General features: G+C 43.8%; 1 protein-coding gene across 1 annotated transcript in view; it reads right to left on the minus strand.

Annotated features, from left to right (window-relative positions):
* RHBDL3 (rhomboid like 3) overlaps window positions 1–24,415 on the minus strand; it is a 179,408-nt gene extending 154,993 nt beyond the window's left edge. The window contains exons 1-3 of the mRNA XM_058173517.1: window positions 24,264–24,415; window positions 18,250–18,399; window positions 7,643–7,666 (exon numbers count right to left, since the gene is read on the minus strand). Of these exons, the coding sequence (XP_058029500.1) occupies window positions 7,643–7,666; window positions 18,250–18,399; window positions 24,264–24,392 (303 nt within the window). The 5' untranslated portion in view covers window positions 24,393–24,415. The remainder of the gene's footprint in view (window positions 1–7,642; window positions 7,667–18,249; window positions 18,400–24,263) is intronic.
* Between the last annotated feature and the right edge of the window lie 3,423 nt (window positions 24,416–27,838).

Raw genomic sequence — 27,838 nt, forward strand, 5'->3', positions numbered from 1 at the left:
CGGCCGCGCAGGGGATTGAGGGGGCTCCTCGTAGCTCCCATGTAACACCTCTCCTGCGCGAGCTGCATTGGTTGCCGGTGGTCTTCCGGGTGCGCTTCAAGGTGTTGGTTATCACCTTTAAAGTGCTCCATGGCATCGGACCGGGATATTTACGGGACCGCCTGCTGCCGCCAGTTCCCTCCCATTGTCCGGTGCGTCCAGTGCGCTCTCACAGGGAGGGCCTCCTTAGGGTGCCGTCAGCCAACCAATGTCGGCTGGCGGCCCCCAGGGGAAGAGCGTTCTCTGTGGGGGCCCCGGCTCTGTGGAATGAGCTGCCGGTGGGACTCCGTCTTCTCCCTGATCTTCGGACCTTTAAACGCAAGCTCAAGACTTTCTTTTTTCACCAAGCGGGGCTGGCCTGATTGATTAATTTTAATAATTGGGGATTTTAGCGGGTTTTTAACAGGGGTTTTATCTTTGTATTTTTATCTAATAGTTTTAAGTATACAGCACTTTAATTAGATTTTTAATTTTGTTATGGTATTTTAAATGGTTTTTGTATTATTGTCGTTTTATTTGCTGTACACCGCCCTGAGTCTTCGGAGAAGGGCGGTATAAAAATGTGAATCATCATCATCATCATCATCATCATCTCTGCAGAATACCACGTTGGCGGTCACAAGCTCATTCTGGAAATACTCTTATTACGTTTAAAGTTTATGGGATGTAATGAAGATCCCCAAGGTGTGTAACAATTGGAACTATCACCCTTTTTCATTCAAACATCAGCTCAACTATTCAGATAAGCAAAACATGCTTAGAGAGATTATAGCAGAAATAAGATGCAGTAAGCATAATGATGCCATTACTGCATTTTCCCGGCTTACAGTTGGACTATAGAACTGTCAGAGTAAGCTCACCTATATTACTTCGAGAAAGTGACATTACTAGGGAGAAACAGCAGATTCAAGCCAACTTTCTGAATCATTAAAAAGCAGGCATCATTCTGCAGACTGCGAGGAAAGAGCTTCAATAGAGCAACTAGACATCCAGCAGCTCAAGGCCAGCATCTTCTACATGTGAATGTATCCTGGGCAAGATGGATTTGGAAGGGTTTAAAATATATGAAGTCGGTCTTGCAATTCCTATTCTATTTGCTTCTGGGCAAATGATTTATCTTGATAATACTTCCATTCCTGAAAAGTGAAAATACCAAGACGGGGAAGGACCTACCGTACTTTCATGCAAGAAGCACACTAGATCAAAGTGGGAATGGGGGATTCAAAAAAAAAAGCTTCATTTCAAAGAAGGGCAGGGGGGCAAAGTAAAGTAATAGACAAAGAATTGGCCCAAGAGCTGAATGTAAGACAAATGTTGCATCTCAGTTTCAAAGCATGGATTCCCTCCTTTGAATTCATAAGTTTTACCTTGTGCAAAATAATTTCCCCCTTTCCCTCTTCCCCATTCCTATCCCAAATATGTAGGCTTGTTCCTTCCATGCTTTACTTTCACATTTATGCACACCTACCAACACATTCACTCCCCTTCTGTGGGAGAAGGAGTGGCAGAACCTGAGGTCATCTGTGTGAAAAGAGGAATCAGTCAAGAGTCCCTGCAGGCAATCTGAGTCCAACCCTCCTTGAATGTCATTATCCCTTACCTAATTCTAAGCAAGGTCCAATTGTTAGTTGAAAAGATACATATTATGCATAGGCTATAGCAATAAATCAGTTTAATTGAACCTTCATGTATGGACCTGGTCTTCCATGCCTGACACTTTCAAGTCCATCCATGTCAAAATATGCATATAGGGACCCCCTCCTAACATCCTTCCTCCCATCCCTATTCTACAAATGCTTTCTATTGCTTTGTTGCATCCATCTTCCACTCTCCCTGTTTCTTCTCTCATAAATTACAAATAATCCCTACTACTCTTCCATCCTTCATAATATTATTGTTAAGGCTCTGGATTTCAGAACGACAGCTTGGCACAAGGAGGAGAAAAGCTTGATTGCCTGCCTGGTGCTATCCAAGGTCCTGCAACTCCAATCTGACCAAACGGTGACCGTAACTACACCCTCTTCATGCATTTGTTGTAATTCATAGATTTTGCTGGTTGGTGCACAATTTGAACTTTGTGTGGCATCAGGAAAGGCATCTGGTCAGTCATCGCTCAGCTCCATCCAGTCACCCTGATCCCAAATTAAGAGATTACAGGGTCATAAAAATGGAGGTAGTTGGTGTACAGTTGAGGAGAAAACTCCACAGATCAGTAATACAGTGCATGGTCTCCTATGTATGGAGCCAGATTTGACACTCAGCACCTCAAGTGGGGGAAAAAAAGGATCTCATGGAAAAGGGATGGAGAAAAGACTGGAGGCTGGAGATGCCAGAAGGTACCATTTGTGGAAAAGACTACTTTGATTCACTTGGTTAGACTGACTCACTAAGTATTACAGATAAGTTTCCTCTGTTGCAAAGGAATAGAACATCCTTAGACAAAGGAACAATTAATCGATCTGCACCTTGCTTAGGTCTCTTGCTAGCCATGAACAAACCAGTTTGCTGGTCTTCAAAGTTCCTTTCAAGGATCTGAACAGCAACCCTACACTTTTAGACTCTCCTCAAACAAATAACCCAAAAGGACAATTGCATTTTGCAATGCCATTACCCTTATAACCTTCCATTAAACAGATGAAACTGAGGGGGGGGAGAATAAAAGCTGGGTCATTAAACACTATTTCCTACTGGATTAGTGGATTAGTGTGTTGGTTTTCTTTTTTTTTTTTTTATTCAAAAAGTTTTACAAAAAAAAATTTCCCCTTTCCCCCCCTCCTCTCCCCTCCCTTCACAACCCCCCTCCCCCCCACCCCCGACTTCCCGGAACGGGCACAAGGTATAGTTAAAAATAAAACAAACATATGCTAAAAAATTTTCATCCCAACTTAATTATACCCCTACAATCATCAATTCCTAACTTCCCCCAAAAACAATCAAGAATAATACATCATAATCATTCAAAGTGTGTTGGTTTTCTTGATTCATTATTAAGTTAGAATGTTGGTTGGTTCAGATATTGTGACCAAATAGCGTATACTATTACTATATAGCTTCCATGTGAGAAGTACTAGGTCCATACATGAAGGTCTAATTAAACTATTGCTAATCATGCCTATGCACAGGAATCTTCTCAACTAATGATTAGCACCTGTTTGGAGTTAGGAAAGAGTCAACAGAATTCGGGGACGGGGCTTAGATTTAGTCCACTTGTGGCTATGTAGGTATTCTAGGCTGATTCCTCGTTTAACTCCAACCACCAGATTTAGCCACGTCTTCTCCTACAATAATAAACTTTTCATGTATGCCAGCACATTGTACAGAACTGGGAGATTTTCACCACGCTATTTTGTTACAGTGGGTGGTGGGACATTGTGGAACCAGAAGAAGCACCCCTCAACTCTGAAATGACTGCACAATGAGATGAGATGACAAGATGAAATGAGATGAGCTACTAGCTCCTGATGGAGTAACTTCTTCAGCAATGCTTCTCCAATTGCCAGCACACCCTTCTTAATGAAAAGGACTTCATCCCTAAGAGCTAGCTCCTTTGCTGAACAATTGTGCTGATTGTGGTTTGTTTAAATGTTTGAGTCCCATGGCTTATTTTCAGTTATACCTCCTGGCATACCTCTACTTGACTCCAGGAACAGTGGATTTAATTGCCTAGTTAATATTGCTTAGTTCAATGTTAGGCTCAAATTTCTTTTTAGTCATGCAATTTACTAGGTAATCATTAGTCACATATTAACTAATCAATCTCACAAGGCTGTGTAAAGATAAACATTGAAATAAGATATCTGACCACACTTAATTGGCATGAAACTGTATTAGTGTCATAGCAATGGAATAAATAAAGGCATATTAAAATCTGCTTGCAAACATCCCAGATGGAAGAATAGATCTTTAATTATAACAAAGAAATATTTTGTTGTGCAAATGAATCCTAGCAGGCTTTCAGACTAGGTTTCTAGAATCTAGAAGGATATCTGGTTTGCCCATGGCAATAAAATTTTGTACAATTTTCATGAGATGTGCTATCTTAAGACATTAAATTTTAGCATGGGCTCCCTGTCTTAAGGGAGTTAATTGTTTTGAGACTTCAATTAACTTTTTGCCTATTCTAACCAAGTCTTTATAGTTTTTAAGATGAGGTTAGTGGCTCACTTGTATTAGCCTCTCCTTTGGCAACATGATATTATTCCTCCTATTTTTTTGTTCACCTTCCTGCCCACTTTAAGTGAATAAGAACCTCAATATTTCCCGGTGTTGCCAATAGCAAAATTGCAAAGGGCAGACAGCTGGAATGGCAGGCCTGGATTCTACCCAATCATCAAGAACAACGGAGAAAGAGATTTCAGTTCAGGGTGTACCCAGATTGTTCAGCGCAAGCAAGATCAATTTCCCATTTCAGTATTTTAGCCAGTGACAAAGAAGGCAGCCACATTAGGGTTTATGCTAGATCCGTGATGGTGAACCTATGGCATATGAACCTGTCAGGCTTGGAAACCATACTAGACTTTAGGGTTCCAGACACTGCCACATTTTTCCCCTGAGGGGAAGAATGGGATTTGGTAACATTGAGGGGTATGGTAACATTCTTCAAGCGGTCAAGGTCGGATGGTGTTCACATCTGCAGGAGGAGTGAACCAGCTGGCTCAGGAATTCTGGGAGTTGAAGTCCACAAGTCCTAACAGGGCCATCGTTCCCCACATCTGGTTTCTAAGCAGGGAAAAGGTTATTTTCCTTAATGTTCCTATATAAGAATGCCCATATCATATTTTCATATTTGGTGGACTTGCAAGAAAATTAAGGTCTTTTGGATAAGAATTTGGTGGATTATTCAAAATGTACTGAAGAAGAAGATAAAGTTCCTGCCACAATTTTTCCTTTTGGGAATTATAACGGATTGTACAGGGATTGAGACTAAATTGATTCTGAATTTAATAACAGCAGCAAGACTGTTGATTGGACAATATTGGAAGAAAGAAGAGGTACCTACAATAGAAGAATGGATATTGAAAGTTATTAATTTGGCTGAGATGGCTAAAATCTCAGCGTTTTTAAAAGACAATACGCAGGAAAGATATTTAATTGAATGGAAAAAATGGATTGATTATCTACAAAACAGATATCAGATTAAGAAATATCAGATTGCCTTCGAATAATTAGAAAGTTATTTTATGTAATGGGAGGGGTTGGGAGATGAAAAGCTTTGGATGTGGTTATTTGGATTGGAAGGGAAAATTTTATTCTATGTTTGGTTTATGTATAACAATACCTTGTGATTGACCCGGGAAGCCGGGGGGGGGGGAGGGGTTTTTTTTTGGGAGGGAGGGGGGGAAAGGGGGGAAAATGTTTTTGTTTTTTAAAACTCTTTCAATAAAAAAAAAAAAAAGAATGCCCATATCTGATAAAAATGGGAATAATTCATCCCACTGTGACAGGTCAGAGGCCATTCCATAATGTGGCTGCCTGATCCTTCCCTTGCCCTCAGCAGATATACAGAGCTCACCATGAAGAATATTGTTCAGACCGGATTTATGGGCTAAATATAGAGCTCAGCTTACCAGGTTATAAACAGACACTCATCACCACTGGCAGCAAGATTTACTTAAGGGAGGCTAATAAGCCATCTCTAGGCCTACTCAGCCTGCTTCAGTAGGAGTTTCTGGGTTCAGCCACTTGCAGGAACCATATTAGTAAATTACCTAAAAAATCTATAGATGGATGCTGCCTTTCAGCACCTCCAATAAAGTAACAATAGCTCATCAGTAGAAAGAAATATTGATTTGTTTAGCTACTAGTAAGTCTGTGGCTAAACTTTGTGTAAAAATACATACACTTCACGTTTCTTCTAAATATTTATTATGCTTCTATGGGTCTTGGGAGAAATTGTACCTCAAATACTACTTTTTTCCACATGGTCATCTTTACATGTCAGTATTAAAAGATTGATAAGCACCATATACTTTGTGTTACTAGTTAGAAGGAGGTTTCAACTCCATGGTAAAAACATAGCATTCTATAAATGCAAACAAGGAATATACCAGCCACAGGGCAGAACCACTGGATTGTGGCTTTAAACACAGCAGAAGAGTTTGTTCCATCCATTCTAAAGGCCAACTTGTAGCTTACCTGTGCACAGTGGAGATCCTGTTTGCATCAGATATTCCAGAGAAATGATAAACTATAGTGTGTTACCTTTAAAAACCTGAAGTTTCAAGATCCTCTGCTGCAGTTAATCAGCAAAAATCCATTTAAGGGCTACTGATATAATAATAAGCACCCCTACCAAATTGGTTTTGACACCCTGTTGTAAAGATGTTTGTTATTATTGAAGCTAAAAGGCCCTGACCCACCTCAACCCATCTCAAAATGGCGTCCCAGAGGCTGCCAAATCCCCAGTCTCTGACCGGCACCTTCTTTCTAAAACTCTGCTTCCTGAACAGGACACAAACTCCACCTGCTTATGAAACAACTATGGCTTGTTGTCATCATGGGGTTCTTGTCTTGTGAGGGACCATAATACGGGTAGTCCTCGACTTACGACCACGATGGAGCCCAAAATTTCTGTTGTTATAAGTGAGACATTTGTTAAGTGAGTTTTGCCCCATTTTATGACCTTTCTTGCCACAGCTGTTAAATGAATCACCACAGTTGATAAGTTAGTAGCAGGGTTGTTAAGTGAATCTGGCTTTCCCATTGACTTTGCTTGTCAAAAGGTCTCAAAAGATGATCACATGACCTTGGGACACAACAACAGTCATAAGTATGAGTTACTTGCCAAGCATCTGAATATTGATTGCATGATCACAGGGGTGCTACAAAAGTCATACGTGTGAAAAACAGTCATAAGTCACTTTTTTCAGTGCCGTTGTAACTTTGGTCACTAAATGAACCGTTGTAAGTCTAGGACTACCTGTATCTGTGTGGTGGTGTTTCCATTTCTGCATGTGCAGATTGACCGTAACTGCACTTCAGTCCGCCACACACAATGGGATAATAAGACTTAAAGTATTTACATACTACTATAAAATATTTAGGCATGAGGTACTCGAATACTTAAGCCTGTATTGAGAGAAATCAGTGATCAGGTGGCTTGCTTGTTTAAATCAGTGTAAATATCTAATATTGATCTGCTCCATATATTGCTGGAACTTCAAACGTGGAAATTTTATCAGCTCTTATTCTTGGCTTCCTTTTCTAACATTCTTAAATAATGTCAAGTTCAGTATCAGTATGCCCTGCCAAAGAAACTGACCCCTGGAGGATGAATTTAAGCTTTCCTTCTAGGAATTCTAAAAAATATGAATTCTATAGAAAGGTAAAACAAATTCAAACACATTCAAACTCCTTGCTTTTTAAGGTCATCCCTCTGAAGGAAAATCCCAATCAACAACAGGAAAACATTAAAGTGACACACAAAAACACAACGAAGTAGAGAGTAAAGGAAGGACATAGCTTTAAATCCAACCGGTTGGGCCAACCGCACAAAAGATCATACATCACAGGTCACTCAGGAATTCCTCCCCGGTGCAGAGGCGCTTTTGAGCTCCCGCGTTGAGCAGGTGTTAAAACAAACATTTCCAAGTTGTTCACCTACCTGATCGAAGAGAGCTTTCCAGTGCTGAGAAGTTAAAGGCAAAGCATGAAGGAAAGGGGGAAAAAAGAGAGAAAGGGGAGGAAAATGTAAGAACAAGGAAATGCAATGCACGTCAGAACTCTGCTTCAAAGAAACAAAATATGACTTTGGGAATATAGGAAAGGGAAGATCTGCTTATTTTAGTCTAATCTGGGGCTGTACAGGTGATAATCCCTGGTTCTCAGAGAATTATTTCCACCCAAAAACCGCACACACCCAAACCCCTTCACAGCCATATTCAGCAGCTTTTTTTTGGTAGAGCATGGCTTTCATTTGCAGAGTATTCTGCAGAGAGTTAATTTCAGTGCAGCTTTATTGACTTTTCAAAAAAGTCAATTATTTATATATTGCAGAGAGTTTCGTTTCGTGGCAAAGATCATCATTCATTTGTTTGCTTGCTTGCTTGCTTGCTTATTTATTCCCATCTCTCCCCCTGCAATCTGACCATTCTCATCAGCTTACGTGATCTACAATACAGCAACAAATGGGGCCTTCTGTTTTCGACTCCCTTCCCCTCTCAGAAGTGTGGGACAATGAACAGTTTCTTCCTAGATGTTCCACAAGTCAGACCCCCACAAGAGAAGGTAGCAGCACTCAGGTGTATATTTCAGAATCTTTCAACCTCGAAGTGCAAAGACCCAGAAGTATAGATAGTCCCCACTGAATGATATTAATTAAGACTGGCAACTCCATATAAGTATAGGTACTCCTCACTTAATGATATTAATTAAGACTGCTAACTCTATATAGGTATAGGTACTATACCTAAAGGTATAAGTAGTCCTCACTTAATGATGGTAATTAAGACTGGCAACTCCATATAGGTGTAGGTAATCCTCAATGACAGTAATTAAGACTGGCAACTCTATATAGGGGTAGGTAATCCTCACTTAATGACGGTAATTAAGACTGGCAACTCCATATAGGTGTAGGTAATCTTCACTTAATGATGGTAATTAAGACTGGCAACTCCATATAGGTGTAGGTAATCCTCAATGACAGTAATTAAGACTGGCAACTCCATATAGGTATAGGAAATCCTCACTTAATGATGATAATTAAGACTGGCAACTCCATATAGGTATAGGTAGTCCTCACTTAATGATGGTAATTTATTTATTTATTTATTTATTTATTTATTTATTTATTTATTTATTTATTTATTATTTAACTTTATATACCGCCCTTCTCCGAAGACTCAGGGCGGTGTACAGCATAAATAAAACAAATGTACAAAAAATTAAAATACAATATATATTTAAAAATCTAATTCCATAAGCCGAGAAATTAAAATAGGAAGATAAAATTATAAAATAGCCCCGCTAAAACCCCGCTAAAAACCCTCAATTAAAATTTTCATTAGGCCAGACCTGCTTGATGAAAGAAAAAAGTCTTGAGCTCGCGCTTAAAGGTCCGGAGATCGGGGAGTAAGCGTAGCCCCACGGGTAGTTCATTCCACAGGGCAGGAGCCCCCACAGAGAACGCTCTTCCCCTGGGGGCCGCCAGCCGACATTGTTTGGCCGACGGCACCCTAATAATAATAATAATAATAATATTTTAATTTTTATACCGCCCTTCTCCCAAAGGACTCAGGGCGGTGAACAGCCAGATAAAACAATACAATATATTACAATTAAAAAAGGGCCTAAGGAGGCCCTCCCTGTGAGAGCGCACAGGTCGATGGGAGGCTACTGGCAACTCCATCACTAAATGCCATGCTCATAGAGCACGATGTGGTGTGACTATGCTGATTTCTGACAGCAGGTGAGTTAGTTCTGGTTGCTGTCATTGAGCAAATCCCATACAGTCATTAAGCGTCCTGTCACGTGATCACGTGATCACCTGTCACGTGATCATTATTTGAGACTCCCTGCCAGCTTCCCCACTGCTTGCAAGAAGCTGGCAGTGAAGGTCGCCAGTGGTGTTCATGGGACCTGGGGTCATAATTGGGATCTGATTGCCAAGCACCTGAATGCATGATCATGGTTGCAAGTATGAGGACTGGCCATGAGTCTCTTGTTCAGTGCTGTTTGAATGGTTGCTGAACAAGTAATCATAAAGCAAGGACTACCTGCGTTAGGGGGAAATGCAAATTCTTTTCCATTTTTTTATGTTCTTCTGTTAGTTCTGCAATATTTCTAGGGCTTTGGAGGGAACTTCACCCTTCCATTTTTCAATTCTTTACTGATTTTTTTTCTAGCGCTAACACACAACTTGTCAATTTTTACATATTTGCGTGGACTCGGGAGGTGATAATTAAAATACTACTTTTACGTTGATTGCAGGAGGAATAGCAATAAGAACTTGTATCACAAATGAGAAAGACAAGCAGAATCCACACTAAAGAAGATCGTACAACATCTGCCAGTCAAATCTGCTACACGTGGTTGGCCTGCTTCAAAAAGCGGTTGGGGAATCCAGAGTTACCAGTATGTAAAATTTTCACTTGTCACTGTAAATCTTCCCAGTAATTTACTGTTCACTCTCAGTTCTCTTTAATGGGCTTCCAGAAGCTGCCGAACAAGGCTGCAATATTATAGCTCAGCCTCTATTGAAAAATTTTCTGGTAGGGCATTACCTGCTGCCAGCATTACTGTCACCACCACTTTTGGCCATAAGGCCATATTGCTATTGGTGAAAATGCCCAAATATAGGGTTGGTGGGGAAATGCCTGCACAAAACGAAGGTAGTCCTCGCTTAGCAACTCTTTGAAGTTATGATGGACCTTCCAAGATCTACTTATGCCCTGATTCCAAAGTTCCAATGGTTGCAACCCCCTCCCCCACCCCATAGTCATGTGATCGCATTTTGGATGGCTTGCATTAATGGCTGTATGTAGCACCCCATGGTCACCTTGTCGCCATTTTGGCTGGTTTCTGGCATTTACTTCCAGTTTCTGGCAAAACACACACACTGGGTTCATTTAATGACTGCCATAGAAACTGTTATAAAATTGGGCACAGACATTTGTTGACCTGCTTAATGACTGCCATGACTGATGACTATAAATCCAAACTCGATTACATTCATAAGGCAAGAGCTACTTGTATTTCATAAGCGTTAATACAATTGGATACCACTTGGACAAACTGCATCAGTGCTTCTATCTTTCTCCCTCCCCCCTCACACACCCACCCATAGCATCTTTCAGGTATGTTGAGACCCAGCTTCTAAAATCCTCTACTTTGAGCTGCATTCTCTTGAAACTCTGAGGAAATTCAATCCTCACAACTTTGGAGGGTATTTTAATGCTTTCTATATACATTACTGTCTTTACTATCCTAGAGCCATCTTTAATATCAACCTTCAACCTGAGGGCCTGTTTAATATAATTCCCCTCACATGTCCATCATTCCCTTCTAGAAGGAACCGATGGAGGGAAAGTCCTGCATCAGTCACAGTTTTGCAGAAGATGTATTTTGATGGGGATAGTTTGCTACTCTGACAGTTCCCAGTCTTCATTTGTTTTTGCTATTAAAAACTGGCTCACTGGTATAAACCTATAAAGAGCCAAATGCAAATTACTTATTGGCATTCTGCCTTTATTATTTTTGTAAATAACTCAAGGTAGCAATCATACCTAGTACTGCTTCTTCCTCCTATTTTCCCCACAACAGCCCTGTAGCAGTGGTGGGATTCAATTTTTTTTACTACTGGTTCTGTGGGCCTGGCTTGCTGGGCATGTCATGGCTTGGTGTAAAATCTCCATTCCCTCCCCAATCCAGGGGAAAGTTACTGCAAAATCCCCATTTCCTCCTGATTAGCTGAGACTTGGAAGGCAGAAAATAGATGGGGGCGGGGACAGTCAGAATTTTTACTACCGGTTCTCCGAACTACTCAAAATTTTCACTACCGGTTCTCCAGAACTGGTCAGAACCTGCTGAAACCCACTTCTGCCCTGTAGGATGGATTGGACTGAGAGAGTGGGACTGGTCCAAAGTCACCCAGCTTGCTTTCATGCCTCAGGTAGGACTTAGTCTCCTGGTTTCTAGCCTGGTGCCTTAACCACTACACCAGCCTCGTTCTCCCAGTTTATAAACCAAAACTTATAACCTCCCAACTTATAAACTAAACACTATTTCAGGGCTTGGAAGACATGACACTGTCAACATTTAACATGCATGGAAGCAGGCCCCAAGTGCAAATGCAAGAAAGCTGCTATTTTTCAATAAAATTTATGGATGCTAATCCTGGCTGCCATGTAGACTCTATCAACCAGGGATTAAACCGTCTAGGAAAGGCTTGGCCCCTTTTCTTCAACCTTGCAAATGCCACTTCCAGGACTTCCAATACATGCAGAGAGCATCAGCCTGAAAAAGGCTTCGCTGGTGTGTCTTGTCAAGTAAGCAGAGAGATGGGCGGGTCACACCCACACACTGACCCAAATCAGAAGCTGAAAGAGGGTCACATCGAAGCCTCGTGGGACTTAATTCCTGCTGAGCTGCGCTGCTCACGCAAACTGGTTGTCTGAAGAGTAACAGAAGGTCAGATGTTTATCAATAATGGATAAACAATAATGGACCTCTGGCACGATCCAATTGCTGACTATAATAGAATAAATGAACTCATCATTCTTAGGCTCTGGGAATGTCAGACTCTGAGTTCACATGATCCGTGGGTTGCAAATACAGTCGGAAAGGAGCGCGTGAGAGAGGGCCCACTGCTTGACGGCAGAGCACAAGCTTTGCCCTCGAAAGAGCTCTGGTTTTAACCCAGTTTAACTATCATCCAGTGCTCCAATGCAAAAGACCAGCCGAATTCATGAAGGGCAATCTCACTTTTTACAGATGTGACAGGCCAACTTTGCAAGCGCGAGTTCCAAGTGTGAAGAAGGATCCGTCACTACCTCGTAAAAAGTGCTGCCTGCTTGCACTATTCTAGTGTTCTTTTTTCTTCTTTACTACTTCACACCAGTGGTGGGTTTCAAAAATTTTTTACTACCAGTTCTGTGGGTGTGGCTTGGTGGGCGTGGCAGGGGAAGGATACCGTCAAATCTCCATTCCCACCCCACTCCAGGGGAAAGTTATTGCAAAATCCCCATTTCCTCCCGATCAGCTGGGACTCTGGAGGCAGAGAATAGATGGGGGTGGGACCAGTCAGAATTTTTACTACCGGTTCTTCGAACTATTCAAAATTTCTACTACCGGTTCTCCAGAACTGGTCAGAACCTGCTGAAACCCACCTCTGCTTCCCACATCCCAAGGTTGTCCTGCAGCCCAGCAAATCTCCACCCTGGAACTCTCATTTGGACACTCACAGGGCAAGGCTCATTTGCATCCAGAATATAGGTGGTCCTCGACTTACGACCACAGTTGAGCCCAAAATTTATGTTGCTAAGTGAGAAAATCGTGAAGTGAGTTTTCCCCCATTTTACGACTCTTCTGGCCACGTTTGTGAAGTGAATCACTGCGCTTATTAAATTAGTAATAACGCGGCTGTTACGTGAATCTGGCTTTGCTAGTCTAAAGGTTGCAAAAGGCTATCAGGTAGCCCTGGGACACTGCAACCGTCATGAATATGAACCACTTATCAATCACGTGACCTTGGGGATGCTGCAACGGTCATAAGCGAGAAAAATGGCCTTGTCACTTTTTTCAGCGCCGTCATAACTGCGAACAGTCACTAAATCAACTGTTGTAAGTCGAGGACTATATGCAGTGGTGGGATTCAGCCAGTTCGCACCACTTCGGGAGAACCGGTTGTTAACTTTCTGAGCCGTTTGGTGAACTGGTTGTTGGAAGAAATCATTAGGGCAGAGAACCGGTTGTTAAATTATTTGAAGCCCACCGCTGACTATCTGTATATTTCCCATAGACCGATCTTTCTAATCCTGAAAAGCATTTGATTCAGCAGTGAAATCCCTCTGATGGAAAAGGGATTCGGTCCTTTATGGGAAGATGTTAGGAAAGAGGCAGAGAGGAAAGCCCGCACAAAGCCAGGCTGCAATCTCTTATTTTTGCCAGGAAAAAAAAAAAGACCGAAGCAGAATACTAATCAAAAGATGCTGCTACTGACAGAACATCCTCCGGGCCTCTCCCACAGAATCCGGCTGCTCTCAGGGTCAACCAGCCTCTGAGGCTGGGCCTTTGACAGCCTTTAATGGAAGGCAATCTTTAATTTGCTACAAAACCTTCACCGGATGATTTTTGGCCGGCAAGAACCTGTCAAACATTCCAAAAACTGTTTATTTTTTTCCCCTTTAGTCGTGGATCGGCTCCAGCGAGGAAGTTGTTGCAGATTTCATCCTGCTATTCTAACGTGGCTTTTAATGTCTCTGCAGCGGAAAAGGAACATACCCACCGAGGCTAGCCCAGTGATTGCAAGAGGGAGTTCAAAAAAAACAAAACAAAACACAAGATTGGAGACACTTTAAATGCTAGACATTCAAGGAGCTATAATTAGGGAGGGTTAAAAGCCGGTTTACTTCTGAAAGGCTGGTTCCGGTCTCTTGTGTAATATTAAATGCAGCTTCTTCTCTCTAATTACATGTATTGTTAAACACAGCTTTCCCAGGTAATAATACCAGGCTTATGATTACTCCCTGGGAAAGAAATCCAGCAAGTCAAATGTCTTTAAATATTAAGGATGGGTACAAGAGTTAAGGAATCTGATACTTCCACTGGGACTGTGTAGACAATCCTCCTGTAATCACCATATATTCCTGGGAAATCTGAAATTCTGGACCAACCCGGATCTCAGTCTTGCAGAGAAACAGACCGGTGGTGGTGGTGGTGGGGGGAATTCAACCATCACCCAAACCTTCCTTCTCTTAACTAATGTAAGCCTAGAACAGGAGACGATCGGCTTCTTGCTCTCAAGGATGCATTGTGTGTCTTGAAAAATTTGGAAGCACCGCTGGGCTCTGGGGTCTTTCATGCCTTATTATTAAATGCTTTATGTTACTGCTCTCTAAACGACAACCTTAGCCAAGCACAGCAATAGGGCCTCTGGTGGCTCAGCAGACTAAGTCTGTCTGTTATTAACACAGCTGCTTGCAATTACTGCAAGTTCAAGTCCCACCAGGCCCAAGGTTGACTCAGCCTTCCATCTTTTATAAGGTAGGTAAAATGAGGACCCTGATTGTTGGGGGGAATAAAAGTTGACTTTGTATATAAATATACAAATAGAATGAAGACTATTGCTTAACACAGTGTAAGCCGCCCTGAGTCTTCGGAGAAGGGCGGGATATAAATTCAAATTAGAAAAAAAAAAGTACAACTTTCTGAACTACTGCAAGGATCTAAAGTCACTTATTTTGCTCCCTCAGCTAGAGGTTATTACATGCAAATAATCGTCCTCTGAATTTTCTATCAGATCTTACTTAATATAATGAAAGAGAACTTGCTTTCAATATTTTTTAAAGGAGAAGATCATTTTGCACAGTCTCTCATGGCTGGGATGCTACTTTCTTGCAGTTTATTTAGTTACAAGGTGGACTAACGGCGTATGAATAAATGTGTAATAAATAAATAAATCTATGAAGAGTCTCTCAGCCATCTCGGTCATGGTTGTCCCAAAGGTGCTTTTTCAAAAGGCAACTGGACTTTGTTTTTCCTTGAAGACCTTTCGCTTCTCATCCAAGAAGTTCCTTCAGTTCTGACTGGTAGGTGGATAAATCCTTCCATCCTCCATCATTCAGTCAGAACTGAAGGAGCTTCTTGGATGTGAAGTGAAAGGTCTTCAAGGAAAAACAAAGTCCAGTTGCCTTTTGAAAAAGCACCTTGACTGTACAGCCATCTCTCTAGCAGTCAGCAGCCTTCCTGGCTTCCTAGATTTCAGTTAGATCCCAGGGAAGCCATCGAAAGGAGATATAAGTTGCCAAGGAGGTTTCAAAAGGGGTGCAGCCCAGTGGTAGGTTTCAAATAATTTCACCACCAGTTTGTCGAAAATGTGAGCGTGTGCATGTGTGGCTTCCACCACACAGCTTGGCTTGACTGAGCAGCCTTTTGGGGTCTGCTCCCCTCCATCTCTGCTCTCTGGGGCAGCGGCTGCTTCTCTCCGCACTGCTGGGAGAGCGTCTTGTGCAATTTAGCAGCTGTGAGCCTCCGCTTTCCTCTAAGTCCCATCCTGACAGCGCTATGGCACAGAGAAGCAGCAGCCATGTTGAATGCTGTTTCTCTCAGCCGCAGCGCTTTCTGGATCGGACTTAGAGGAAAGTGGCAGCTCATATCTGCTAAATTGCACAAGACAGTCTCCTAGCAAGAGCAGCAGCGGAGAGAAGCAGCTGCTGACCCGGAGAGCACATTGAGTGTCTCCGCGAGCAACCAAGCAAGGGATGGAAGAAGCGGCTGCAAGATCTCCGCTGCAGCACTTTCTGGATGCGACTTCTTGCAGGTAAGAAAAACCATCCGGTCCATTCCCAAACCACTTCGGTCCTCCTGCGCCCATGCCACACACACACACACACACACCTATGGCCCATCGGCTTAGCCTGGCAGGCCACAGGCCAAATAAATTGCTTTGGCCAGGGCGGCTGTAGTTTGAGGCCAGACAGGGCAGCGGCATGCAGGAGGAAGCTCTGGGGCAAGGCTGGAGCCAGGGAATGGCGCATCCCTGGGCCCCGACCTGAGACAAAGGGTGAGCTGATAGCATACTTACTTTTGGTGAGCAGAGCGGGCTAGGTCCGGAGGCAAGGTGCGGAGATTAGGTTGTGATCTATTATGTTTATTATTATTATTTATTATTATTTATTACTATTATTATTATTATTATGTTTATTATTATTGTTGTTGTGATCTATTATTATTGTAATAGATTAGTGGATATGGGCCACATGGCGAAGGCAAGATATATAGGGTGGGATGGGGCAGGGTGGGGTGGGAGGGGCCAACTGGTGGTGTGATTTGCCAGTTCTCTGAACTACTCAAAATGTCTGCTACCAGTTTTCCCGAACCAGTCCGAACCGGCTGAATACCACCTCCACAGCAGCAGTAGCCACTTGTAGCAGCTCAGTCAAAAAAGTGAGCTCAGAAATATCAAGAGAAATTCAGAAGTTGTTCTCAAGCTCCCTGAGGATGTGAGGGGGGAAAAATCCAGAAACTGCTTTCACAGGCGAAGAAAAAATGAAAGAAATGGCAAGGCAACGAAGATGACGCCTCATCATGCTTTGTGGCCCTTGTTCCTATCAGTTGAAGTTTATTCCTGTAATCTTTGAAGTGATCTTTCTGAAATGTTAACCTGCTATGCGATTATGGTAATAATCCTCCCATCCTTTGGGCCACTTGTGGGTTCTTTTGCCTGCAGAGACTCAGCCACTTTGAGCGATGTACCCACATTAGAAGTGCAGCAAGAAATCTTTCTATAAATAAAAATACCAATCAATAAAAGTGCCAGCAAGAGAAGCAGAAATCTGGGAGATTTACTCCTGCGAACTTGTACTTAGGAGTAAATCCTATCAACTTCAGTAGGGCTATCTTAATCCATCCTTGAACCTAGCTGCCATGTACTCACCCCTAACTCTCAGCTTATTTAGCTGTTTATATTTCAGGATCTAGCCACAGGAGATGCAAGATATTCAGCACCCCGTATGGGATGACAGGATTCTTGTTTAAGACTGCATTCACACAAGACTGTCAGCCACAAACTTTAGTATAGAACTTGCGCATACCCAACTGATAATTAATGTCTGGTTCAGTGTGTTGTGCAAAGCCTGAAAGCGGATTTAGCTGAACGTATGGCAATTCGGTTATTGATAGGAGAGACTATGCGTAGCTCAGGGTTGAACTGTGGGGGTCCTTGGTGCTTGCTGAGCTTGGTTGCAAAACCCCACCGTTTATTTATTTTATTTTTAAAATCGCCCATCTCCCTCACAGACATTTAGCTGTGGGATATGAGTCATGCCAATACAACCATTATATAGCAATAGCACTTAGACTTATATATTGCTTCATGGTGTTTTACAGCACTCTCTGGGAGGCTTACAAAGTCTGGATAAGGCCCCCAACCATCTGGGTCCTTCTTTTACCAACTTCGGAAGGATAGAAGGCTGAGTGAACTTTGAGACAGTCAAGATCGAAACTCCTGGCTGTGGGCAGAGTCAGCTTGCAACATTGCATTCTAATCACTGCACCACCACGGCTCCATATAAGATCTTTTGCAATATTGCATTTTAATCACTGCACCACCACGTGATGCATATAAGATCTTGGGGCTAAGATTGAATGAGAAACAAATTGGGGGGGGTGTTTCAGTGCAATGCACTGTCCCTGAAAAATGCTGCACATGAGTGTAATCCAATCACCCTGGGACCACAGATGAACACATCTCTGCAAAAAGTGTTCAGTGACTGCTATGCATCACCATCAAACTCACTTTGGGCCCGTACACTCACCTTCCTCTTTGCAAAAATGAACTTGCCTTACATTGCAATGTAAACAGAGCCAGGCCCAGAGTATTGTACAATAGTTTTAACTCAGTTTGTTATGGCACTTTTACCCAACCTTCTCCATGATTCCCCCATGTCCTTATAATTGTGTTTTCCATTTAGTGAGTGAAACCCCCCCCCATCATCCTCTGGAGACAGGAGCTTTTTCACACTAAGCTCCATCTATGGCATGATCTGCACCTACCTTTCTGGCCTGCTTCTGCCCTTTGCTTGGGTCGCCCTGTGTTCTGGTCAGGAAAGGCTGCTCTGCAGGGGGCTGATGACTTGGCAACTGTGGCTGCAGACCCCCAGTTGGAGTAGAAGATGAACCTTGGTTCCTTCCCCCTCTACGGTTCTGTAATGCAGGAAGTAATGGGATGCATGGATAGGAAGAAGGTAAGAAACAGCATAGGGGTTTTCTGTCTGCCACTTGGGCAGAGGTTAACTTAAAATACTAGCAAAGTTCACCAACTACTTTCTTCAAGGGATCAGATGCTGAATGTCTACGCAATTGTCATCACTCAAGATGTCTGTTGTAGGCTCAAGCCAGTGGTGAAATCCATTTTTTTTTACTATCGGTTCTGTGGGCGTGGCAGGGGAAGGATACTGTAAAATCCCCTTTCCCACCACACTCCTGGGGGAAGGATATTGCAAAATCTCCATTCCCACCCCACTCTGGGGCCAGCCAGAGGTGGTATTTGCCGATTCTCTGAACTACTCAAAATTTCCACTACCGGTTCTCCGAACTGTTTAAAATTTCTGCTACCGGTTCTACAGAACTTGTCAGAACCTGCTGGATTTCACCCCTGGATCAAGCTATTCTCATCCCAGTCTAGTTGAGATTTGGGTGAGAGGAGTATTTCTCATATGACAGCTAAAAATATCAATCCTGAATGAACAAATCGGTAGTTCAGAGAGTCGTCATGTAGATGATTCCCATACAAGCTTCACCAAAACCTGTAATGGATTCCTACATTCCATGGGTTTTTTTCCCAGATAGGCTGGGAAGTGAGACTTGGGTCTGGAATTCCAAAGTTCCATCAGCCAGGATTTCAAAGGGTTCAGAGATGTTGCCTCTCCAAGATAACAAACCAAGCCCAAGAGATTCCATCCGAACATAGGAGATTATACCTGATGGAGTGCTATTTCACCCTATGTCAGCAACATCCATAAATATTTATTTCGCTGTTGGTTTTTACCTGGCATCCTACGAGAATTCTTTTGCATGTGTGCACTGCCCATTCTAAGCCCATTTCTAATCTGCCATGATTCCTATCTGTGGAATCCTAGCAACTTTTGAAGTTGCCAGGGTTTATTCACAAAGAAACTCCAGCTTCCCTTTGGGGATGCCATAAATCTGAAGTTGCTTCCATGAAACAGTCCAACCAGTTATACAAGCCTAAAACTAAACTGCTGAGGTTTGCCTTAAGATTACACCACAGCCTGGTCTTCTCCAACACGTGTGTTGATGGGCTAGAATGCAACTCCCGTAATTTTTCAATCAGCATGCAGGGCCCGAAATCAGAAAAGGCTTTTAGAGGCTGTCTTTATGGTCTAGATATCTTTAACACGTAACAGGCCATGCTTTATTTCTTGAACTGCAAAAACATCTCTCAAGCAAAACACCTTATAAACATTTGGATAATGTTTGGTTTAATGTGCCAAGTTGGTTTCATATATGAACAAGGGATGGGGTTTAGTGCACATACTCTTTTGGAGAGCAGATCTGGACTTGAACCATGGTTTACAAAAAAAAATTCATATTATTTTCTCAGCTGAGCTCCCCCCAACCTCTGTTTCAGATAATGGCAGGGAGATTCTTAGTTTGCAAAGGGGCCTCTTGGCGTTTCAGGATGACTCCATTCCCTAAAATAGTTTTTCCTAATGCGATGCCTTCCAAATATCTGGATTACAACCAGTGGTGGGATTCAAGTAATTTAACAACCGGTTCTCTGCCCTAATGATTTCTTCCAACAACTAGTTTGCCAAACTGTTCAGAAAGTTAACAACTGGTTCTCCCGAAGTGGTGCAAACTCACTGAATCGCACCACTGATTACAACGTCTGTTAGATTAAAGACCCCTCTTACCTGTTTAGTGCACCTGAGGAGCAGACATGAACTGGGTGAGAAACCCAGCTATTGAGACAGGGGGCTTATGCAAAATGGACAGCTATATAATTTGCACAGGAGAGCTGAGATTTATTTTCCAAAAGGTTTTTCTTTCAGTTTGGAGAACTCTGATTAGTTGGTTGTTGTTGTTTTTTAACCACGCCAAGCCATTTTAGCCTTAGACTATTGCTTCCATGCTACTATGGTGTGAACTTCTGGCAATCCTGTTAAATTTTTTTTTTAAAAAAGTCTAGAATCTACAGAAAACAGGTTTGGGAACTGTGGGAGTCTTCAGAGTTCACAGACTTCACAGCCCTGCCCTATAACCCATACCAAACCGGCTGCACATTGCCAGAAAAAGAAAAAGGGAGGAAAAAAAAAGCAATTCCAAAGAACTGTAGTGGTGCCCCATTCAGACAGAATAAACTTCCTTGAATCTTCTGATGTAGCCCATTTCTTAAAAATTCATGAAGAATTTTTTGAGGCGCTTGGAGAGTTTTGCACATCCCGCACAGAGTGAAACCAGAGGAAGGTTCACACGGATTCCCCTATGGAGAAGCAGAATGGAATCACCAAGTGTATAAATACTTGGCTTGTTTTTCCAGTAATCAGTTTTCAGAAATACATAGTACAGAAAAGAAAGGGTCTTCTTTAGAGTCCTGCCAGAATGAACATCCACAGAATTGCTCCTCGGAATAAGGCAATTCATTGTACAGATGCTTAAATGTATGTGCGGACCATCCTTGGGACCTCTTAGCAATTCATCTTGCAACAACAATGGGTTAAGAGCAAAAACGGGACAGCTTTAAATCTTCCAGAAGACAGTTGTGGAGATGAAGGGGGATGCATACATCCACAAAGAAAGATGCCATACTTGGTTAAATACTAAGGTTCTCTGTTTAAGAATCTTTAGAGATTAAGGCTTAAAACTAAGTTAGGCTGCTTAGTAAGATTGGAAGTTCACATTTAACGCACAACGTCACAGTTAATGAACATGCATACGGACACATTCTAAACAGGCTCTGGGGCTTCAGATAAATGTAGTTTTGGCAAGGGGTTTTCAGAAATTTTTATTTATTTATTTAATTTTGTCATAACAGTATACATAAACATTGTCATAAGTAAAAAAACATATCATGAAGAATATATATATATATATATATATATATATATATATATATATATATATATATATATATATATATATATATGTAAAGAATATGTATTAGCTATATTAATTTGATATAATAAAGGGAACAATAGGACAGGAACGGTAGGCACTTTTGTGCTCTTATGCACGCCCCTTATAGACCTCTTAGGAATGGGGTGAGGTCAATAGTAGACAGTTTTTGATTGAAGATTTTGGGATTTTGAGTAGAGACTATGGAGTCAGGTAATGAGTTCCAAGCATTAACAACTCTGTTGCAGAAGTCATATTTTCTGCAATCAAGTTTGAAGCGGTTGACATTAAGCTTGAATCTATTTTTTGCTCTTGTAATATTGCGATTGAAGCTGAAGTAGTCATTTACAGGAAGGATATTGCAATAGATGATTCTTTTTTTTTTTTTGTTTACATTTATACCCCGCCCTTCTCCGAAGACTCAGGGCGGCTTACAATGTATAATGTATTCTGTGTGTTAAACACAGATCATGTCGAAGTCAACGGAGTTGTAAGTTTTCTAATCCCAGGATTTCAAGCCTGGTGGTATAAGGTATTTTGTTGTTTTCGGAGGAGTGAAGAACTCTTCTAGTAAAATATAAAAAAATACCAAAAAATTCTAGAAGCCATTTCTTTTAAGCAATGTTAACATTAACTAAGGAGTAAATAAACTGGCAGAGATGAGAGGATTTGTAGCCCAGGCATACATGTTGTGGGAGAGAAGTGATAAAGCACACATCATGGCACAGCCCCCTTGGTTTCTCTACTGATATCAGAACACAAGTATGAAAGAGTGAGGTTTGCGTCATGATGTCACTGCACACATGTTATAGTGGTTTGCACTTATGGTTTGCGGTGAAATCAATACAACTATATTGGGAATTCCCTAAAGGAGTGGTTCTCAACCTGTGGTCCGCAGACCCTTGGTGGGGGGAGGGGGTGCAATGTCATCACAGGGGATTTGCAAAGGCTTGAAAAAATGTTATGATTTAAATATTGACATAAGTTTTGGGGTTCCATGGCCACAAAAGGTATCTAAATGGAGCCCTCAGGGAAGAAAAAGTTGAGAATCAGTGTTCTAAAGAATTCAGGACTTGCTTCAGGAGTCTTTTCAAATTATACTGTTACATATTAATGTTCTCATGTTATCAACCAGAGTAAGTTAAGGGAAGGACATTAATGCAATGTACAACAGGAGGCAGTCATTCAGCCAGAGAGGCACAGTGGCTATGCGTGATAAACCTGAAGCAATTATCCAGCACTGAAGTAGAAAGTAACAGTAGTCTAGATTTAACCACTGATTCAGCAGGGTTTACACATGACATGAAAGTATGTTTGTTTTAACCCTGCTTTGTGGAATAAATCGTTATGGTTGGGTTCTTCACATATCAGATCTCTCCAAAACCAAACCAAATTATGAATTTTCATGATGAATGAAGCCAACCACTAGTAACAGTAACAGAGTTGGAAGGGACCTTGGAGGTCATCTAGTCCAACCCCCTGCTCACGCAGGAGACCTGTACTAGGGATTCGAAACGCCAAACTGCTGACCTTTCCGATCGACAAGCTCAGTGTCTTTGCCACTGAGCCACCTAGTCAGGCTACCATTCTGTTTTTCTATGAACTCTTTCTAAGTGAGCAATTTAAGGAACCTGTTTGGTCCTCAAAGCAACCCTGCAAGACAAGTAAGTGAGCCTAAGAGATGGGATGGGCAAGCCAAAGATCATCCAGCGTGTTGTGCAGCTCAGTAGGAGCCATGTGTGAGCCCAAAATGGTCCACAGTATATGAGATGCAACGACATTCTGTTCTTTTTCATTGCATTTGATCATTCAATTTTAACTCAGCTGCTGAATTATAACCGCCACTCCTGCAGCCAGTCTATCTTTCTATGGCCCAGACCGTTATTTCCCAATCAATGAATTTTCAGCAACTCAGTGCTGACAGGGGAGCTCTCTGAAAGTTGCCTCGTTTGAGAAACACTTGGCTGTCTATTTTAGGCTGCTGTTAGTAACAAGCATTTGAGAAGAAAGATACATTCAATTTAAAAAGTGCTTCTTAAGCCTCATAAATAAAACCAAGAAATGCCTGTATGACTGTAACTTTGTTGCTTGTATCCTTATAATTTATATTGATATTGATTGTTTCCTGATTCCTTATTTGTACCCTATGACCAGTGGTGGGATTCAGCCAGTTCGCACCACTTCGGGAGAACCGGTTGTTAACTTTCTGAGCAGTTTGGCAAACTGGTTGTTGGAAGAAATCATTAGGGCAGAGAACCGGTTGTTAAATTATTTGAATCCCACCACTGCCTATGACTATCATTAAGTGTTGTACCTTATGATTCTTGGTGAATGTATCCTTTCATTTATGTACACCAAGGAATTTGTCTTGTATGCACCAAGACAAATTCCTTGTGTATCCAATCACACTTGGCCAATAAAAAATTCTATTCTATTCTATTCTATTAATATCCACAATCTGTTTTTAACTAGTTCTTCCTAACCTGGTGCCTCTGGTTGTAAAGGATTTCAACTTCCATAATCCCCAGGATGATTGTTGTACTGTCCAACATATTCAGAAGCCCCAGGTCGGAAAAGCCAAAATATGCTTAAAAAGAGGAGGAAACACCCCTGGCCATTATATTTATTATTCAGTGTCCCAGAGATTAAAAAGGAGGGGAAGAAAAAAAAGCCCTTGCCCACCCCGGCTAAAAAGCTCTGGTCCTGTGTGTGCACACTTTCCCACCGTGAATTCAGCGAGGCTACTTTTCCCTGGCAACCTGCCGCAGGAAACCCACAAAGATTCCGGGAAGTATCTTCCGACTTTCTCTTGCTATTTCAAAAAAAAGAAGAAGAAGAAAGAACTCAAACTTCCCTATCTGGGATGCTAGCGTTCACTTTTCCAGAGCTGGAAGCCCACGGAGGGGCGAGCGACCCCCATCGACACTTACGTCCTCTGCAGCGCCGGGAAAGCCCTCCTCCGCGCTCTCCAAGACCTCGATCGCTTCTGCCTCGGAGCAGGCGGCCACGGCGGGGGAAGGCTTGGCAGCTCGGGCCGGCTCCGGCAATCCGTCTCCCATCCTGGGCAGCGGCAGACGAGGCCTCTCAACCGGCCGATCTCCTCTCCTCCCCTCCCCTCCCCTCCCCACCCTTCCCCCTCGGGCGCTCCTCTCGGGGGCGCGGGCGGCCGAGAAAAGGGACGGGCGCGCCCAACTTTCAAAGCCGCCTCCGCAACGCGCGGCTGTCCCGGCGCCCTTCCATTGCCGCTCGCAGCCCTGCGGGTGGTGGGGGGGGGGCAGAGGCGAGGTCGCCTTCAGGAGCGCTAACCCTGCAGGGCGAGAGGTGCGGCGCGATCGGGCTCCCCCCCGGGCATGATCGGGCGGCTTGTCTCGGCTCCGAGTCCACGAGTCCAAAGGGCTGCTCCGGGGGAAGGGATCCGCGAACTTATTATGGGAGGCTCCCTTTTAAAAATAAAAATAAAAATAAAAATAACAGGGAGACTCGCCCAAACTTTTGTCACTCGGGCAGCGTCCCGTCCACTCCCGGCGGAACGACCGTTCAAAGCGCCTTCTTCGGGCACGGAGTCCGCGCCGTCGCCTCCGCCGCTTTAGTCTCCCGGGGAGCCGCGCCGCGCCACGCGGGGAAAGGACCCCCGCTCTTCCGTGGCGTCCCCGGAGCCATCGCCGCGTTCGTTCGTTCCTCCCTCCCCTTTTCTGTCTAGGAAGCGGGGGCCGCGCTCCTTCCCAAGATTGGCAGGACGCCTCTCCCCACTTTCCCCACCCTTACGGGGCTGCACCCCGCGAGAGATTTCCTAAGCTGGGATGATCCCGGGAGAAGCTCGCCCGCCGCTTAGAGCCGCCGATCCTTCTGCCGGCCAAGAGAAACCTTCTGCCGCCGCGTTTGCAGGCGCTGCAGAGGCGCCCAACTTTCCCTCGGCTGTCCCTCGATGGCGGCGGATCTGGAGCCCTTCCCGCCTTAGGATGCCGGCTGCAAAGCACCGCAATCCAGGCAGCCCGAGTAAGGCAAAGGCAAAGCGGTGCGAAGAGCGCCAGCCCTTTTCTCCTTCTCCTTCTCTTCTCCGGTGACCTTGCAAAAAAGAAGAAAAAAAAGAAGAAGAAGAAGGTCTCCCTCCAGATGCTCCCCGACTCCCGGCGTTGTCAGATTGGCGATCTCGACCTCTCGATGAGCCGGTAACTCTGCGACCATCTCGGGACGACCGCGCCAACCACGTCGCCGGCTGTTGCCATAAGTCCGCTGGGCGGAAGGCAAAGCAGCCGATCGCTGCGAGGACTCAACGGCGATCGCTTCCAGCCCCGGCAGGGCAAAAAAAACCAGCCGCTCAAAGCCGGCACCAAACGGCAGCAAACGCAACGCGGCGGAGAAGAAGAAGAAGACGAAGCGACGCGCCGAGCCGGCGGTGGCTCTCAACAGCAGCACGTGGGTTGCCCGGGTTGGCATCTCTCAAGCCCGAGTTGTGAGTGTGTGGGGAGGGGAGGGGAGGGGAGGGGGGGACGCTTAGAGCGAGCCGGCCAAGCGCGTCCTCGCCGCCGGCAGCACCACCGGCCGCAGGAGCGCCGTTTGCTGCATTGCTTCGCCGCTGCCGCCGCCGGGATTTTGCTTCAGGGCGATCCCAGGGCGGGCTTGGCAAAGCGGAGGATTTGCGGCTGGCCGCAGGATCCTGAAGAGGTGAGACGGGACGGGACGGGACCCGACGCGCCCTTCCCGGCCGCCAGCCCAGCAGCCTCCCCGTCTCTTTCCTTTGGACTGCGCGCTATAAAAGCCCAGGCGCGGGAAGAAGAGAGAGAGAAAGAAAGACAGACAAGAGTGATTTATTGGGAGGAAGTTTTATTAATCGCCCGCCACGATCCACTTTCTCTCCCCAGATCCATACCCTTCCCGAGGACACCCGAACTGGGAATCCCGATTGACTTTCGAGAAAGAGCGGGATCTGGATTAGCATAGCGCCGCCCCCTTGTTTACATAGGGAGAATGACGCGTTGCGGAGCGCACGTGGTCAATGCGCCAGCGGTGGAGAGTCCGGAGCGAGGGAGCGAGCCGGCGGATGGGCGGGAGAGGGGAGGGCGGTGGAGAGAGAGGGAGAGAGGCTTGCCTTCGGAAATCCTCGGGCAGCAGGTGGCGGCGGCGGCGGACGGGTGGGGGGGGAAGCTCCACCGTGACTAAGTAATCCCTGGGGCTCGGGTTCCCCCCACCTTTCGGTAATCTCCGTCGTTCGTTTGTAAAAAAAAAAAATGCAAATGAGGCTTTCCGTCAGAATTGGAGAGACCTGAAGACCGGCCTGGCTTCCTTCTCTGCTATCGCTGCCCGGGAAGGCTAATAAAAGGATGGATGGATCCACCACAGGCCCTGGATCCAGCTGCAGTTGTTTCTCAATAGAATAGGGCTCTCCAACCTGGGCAACTTTAAGCCTGGCGGACTTCAACTCCCAGAATTCCCCAGCCAGCATTGCTGGCTGGGGAATTCTGGGAGTTGAAGTCCGCCAGGCTTAAAGTTGCCCAGGTTGGAGAGCCCTGCAATAGAAAATACCCTTTGCCTTATGTTGGTATCAGCAGGTCCTATATATAAAAAAAGAAACAAACAAACAGCTGGTTGACTGCAGAAAGTCTTTAGTACAAGTAGTCCTCAATTTACGACCACAATGAAACCCGAACAAATTATGTAACTAAGCGAGAGATGTTTGTTCAGTGAGTTTTGCCCCATTTTACGACCTGTCCTGCCACAGCATTTAGTAAATCGCCGCAGTTGTTAAGTTAGTATCAAGAGTTGTTAAATGAATCGGCCTTCCCCATTGACTTTGCTTGTTAGAAGGTGGCAAAAAGTGATCACGTGACCCCCGGGATGCTCCTAACCGTCATGAATAGGAGCCAATTGCCAAGTATTTGAATTTTGGGGATGCTGCAGTGGTTGTAAGTGTGGGGAAACGGTAAGTCACTTTTTTCAGCGCCGTTGTATGTTTGTAATGGTTACTAAATGAACTGCTGCAGGTGGAGGACTACATGTATTCTTTTCCATACAGGTAGTCCTAGATTTAAAGCCACGATTGGGACCCCAGTTTCTATTGTTAAGCAATGTGGTTGTTAAGCAAGGATGCTGAGTTGCATCTGGTTTTACAGCTATTTTGGCCACAGTTGTTAAATGGCTGTCAAACATGACTCTGGACTCATTACTGTAACTTAAAATGTCTTTGCTTCTATTGGCTCTGTCCTGAAATTTGAGATCAATCAAAATACAAAGGATTATGTGGGTCTTTCAGGAATGCATGAAAGTCCGCTGGGTGACCTGGTACCAGTCACTGACTCTCAGTGTAACCCACTCATAGGGTTGTTGTGGGGGAAATAGGAGAAGAAAGGAGTATTAGATACATTCATCATCTTGAGTTATTTGTAAAAATAAATAAAGGTGATATAAAAATAAATAGGCAAACACAATGATCAGCTTTTTTGGAGTTCTCCCGTACATGGAGACATACCTATTACAAATTTCCTTTTGATAAAGCAAGCGCAAAATG

Source organism: Ahaetulla prasina, chromosome 2 (genome assembly GCF_028640845.1).
Source record: "Ahaetulla prasina isolate Xishuangbanna chromosome 2, ASM2864084v1, whole genome shotgun sequence".
Lineage (NCBI taxonomy): Eukaryota > Metazoa > Chordata > Lepidosauria > Squamata > Colubridae > Ahaetulla > Ahaetulla prasina.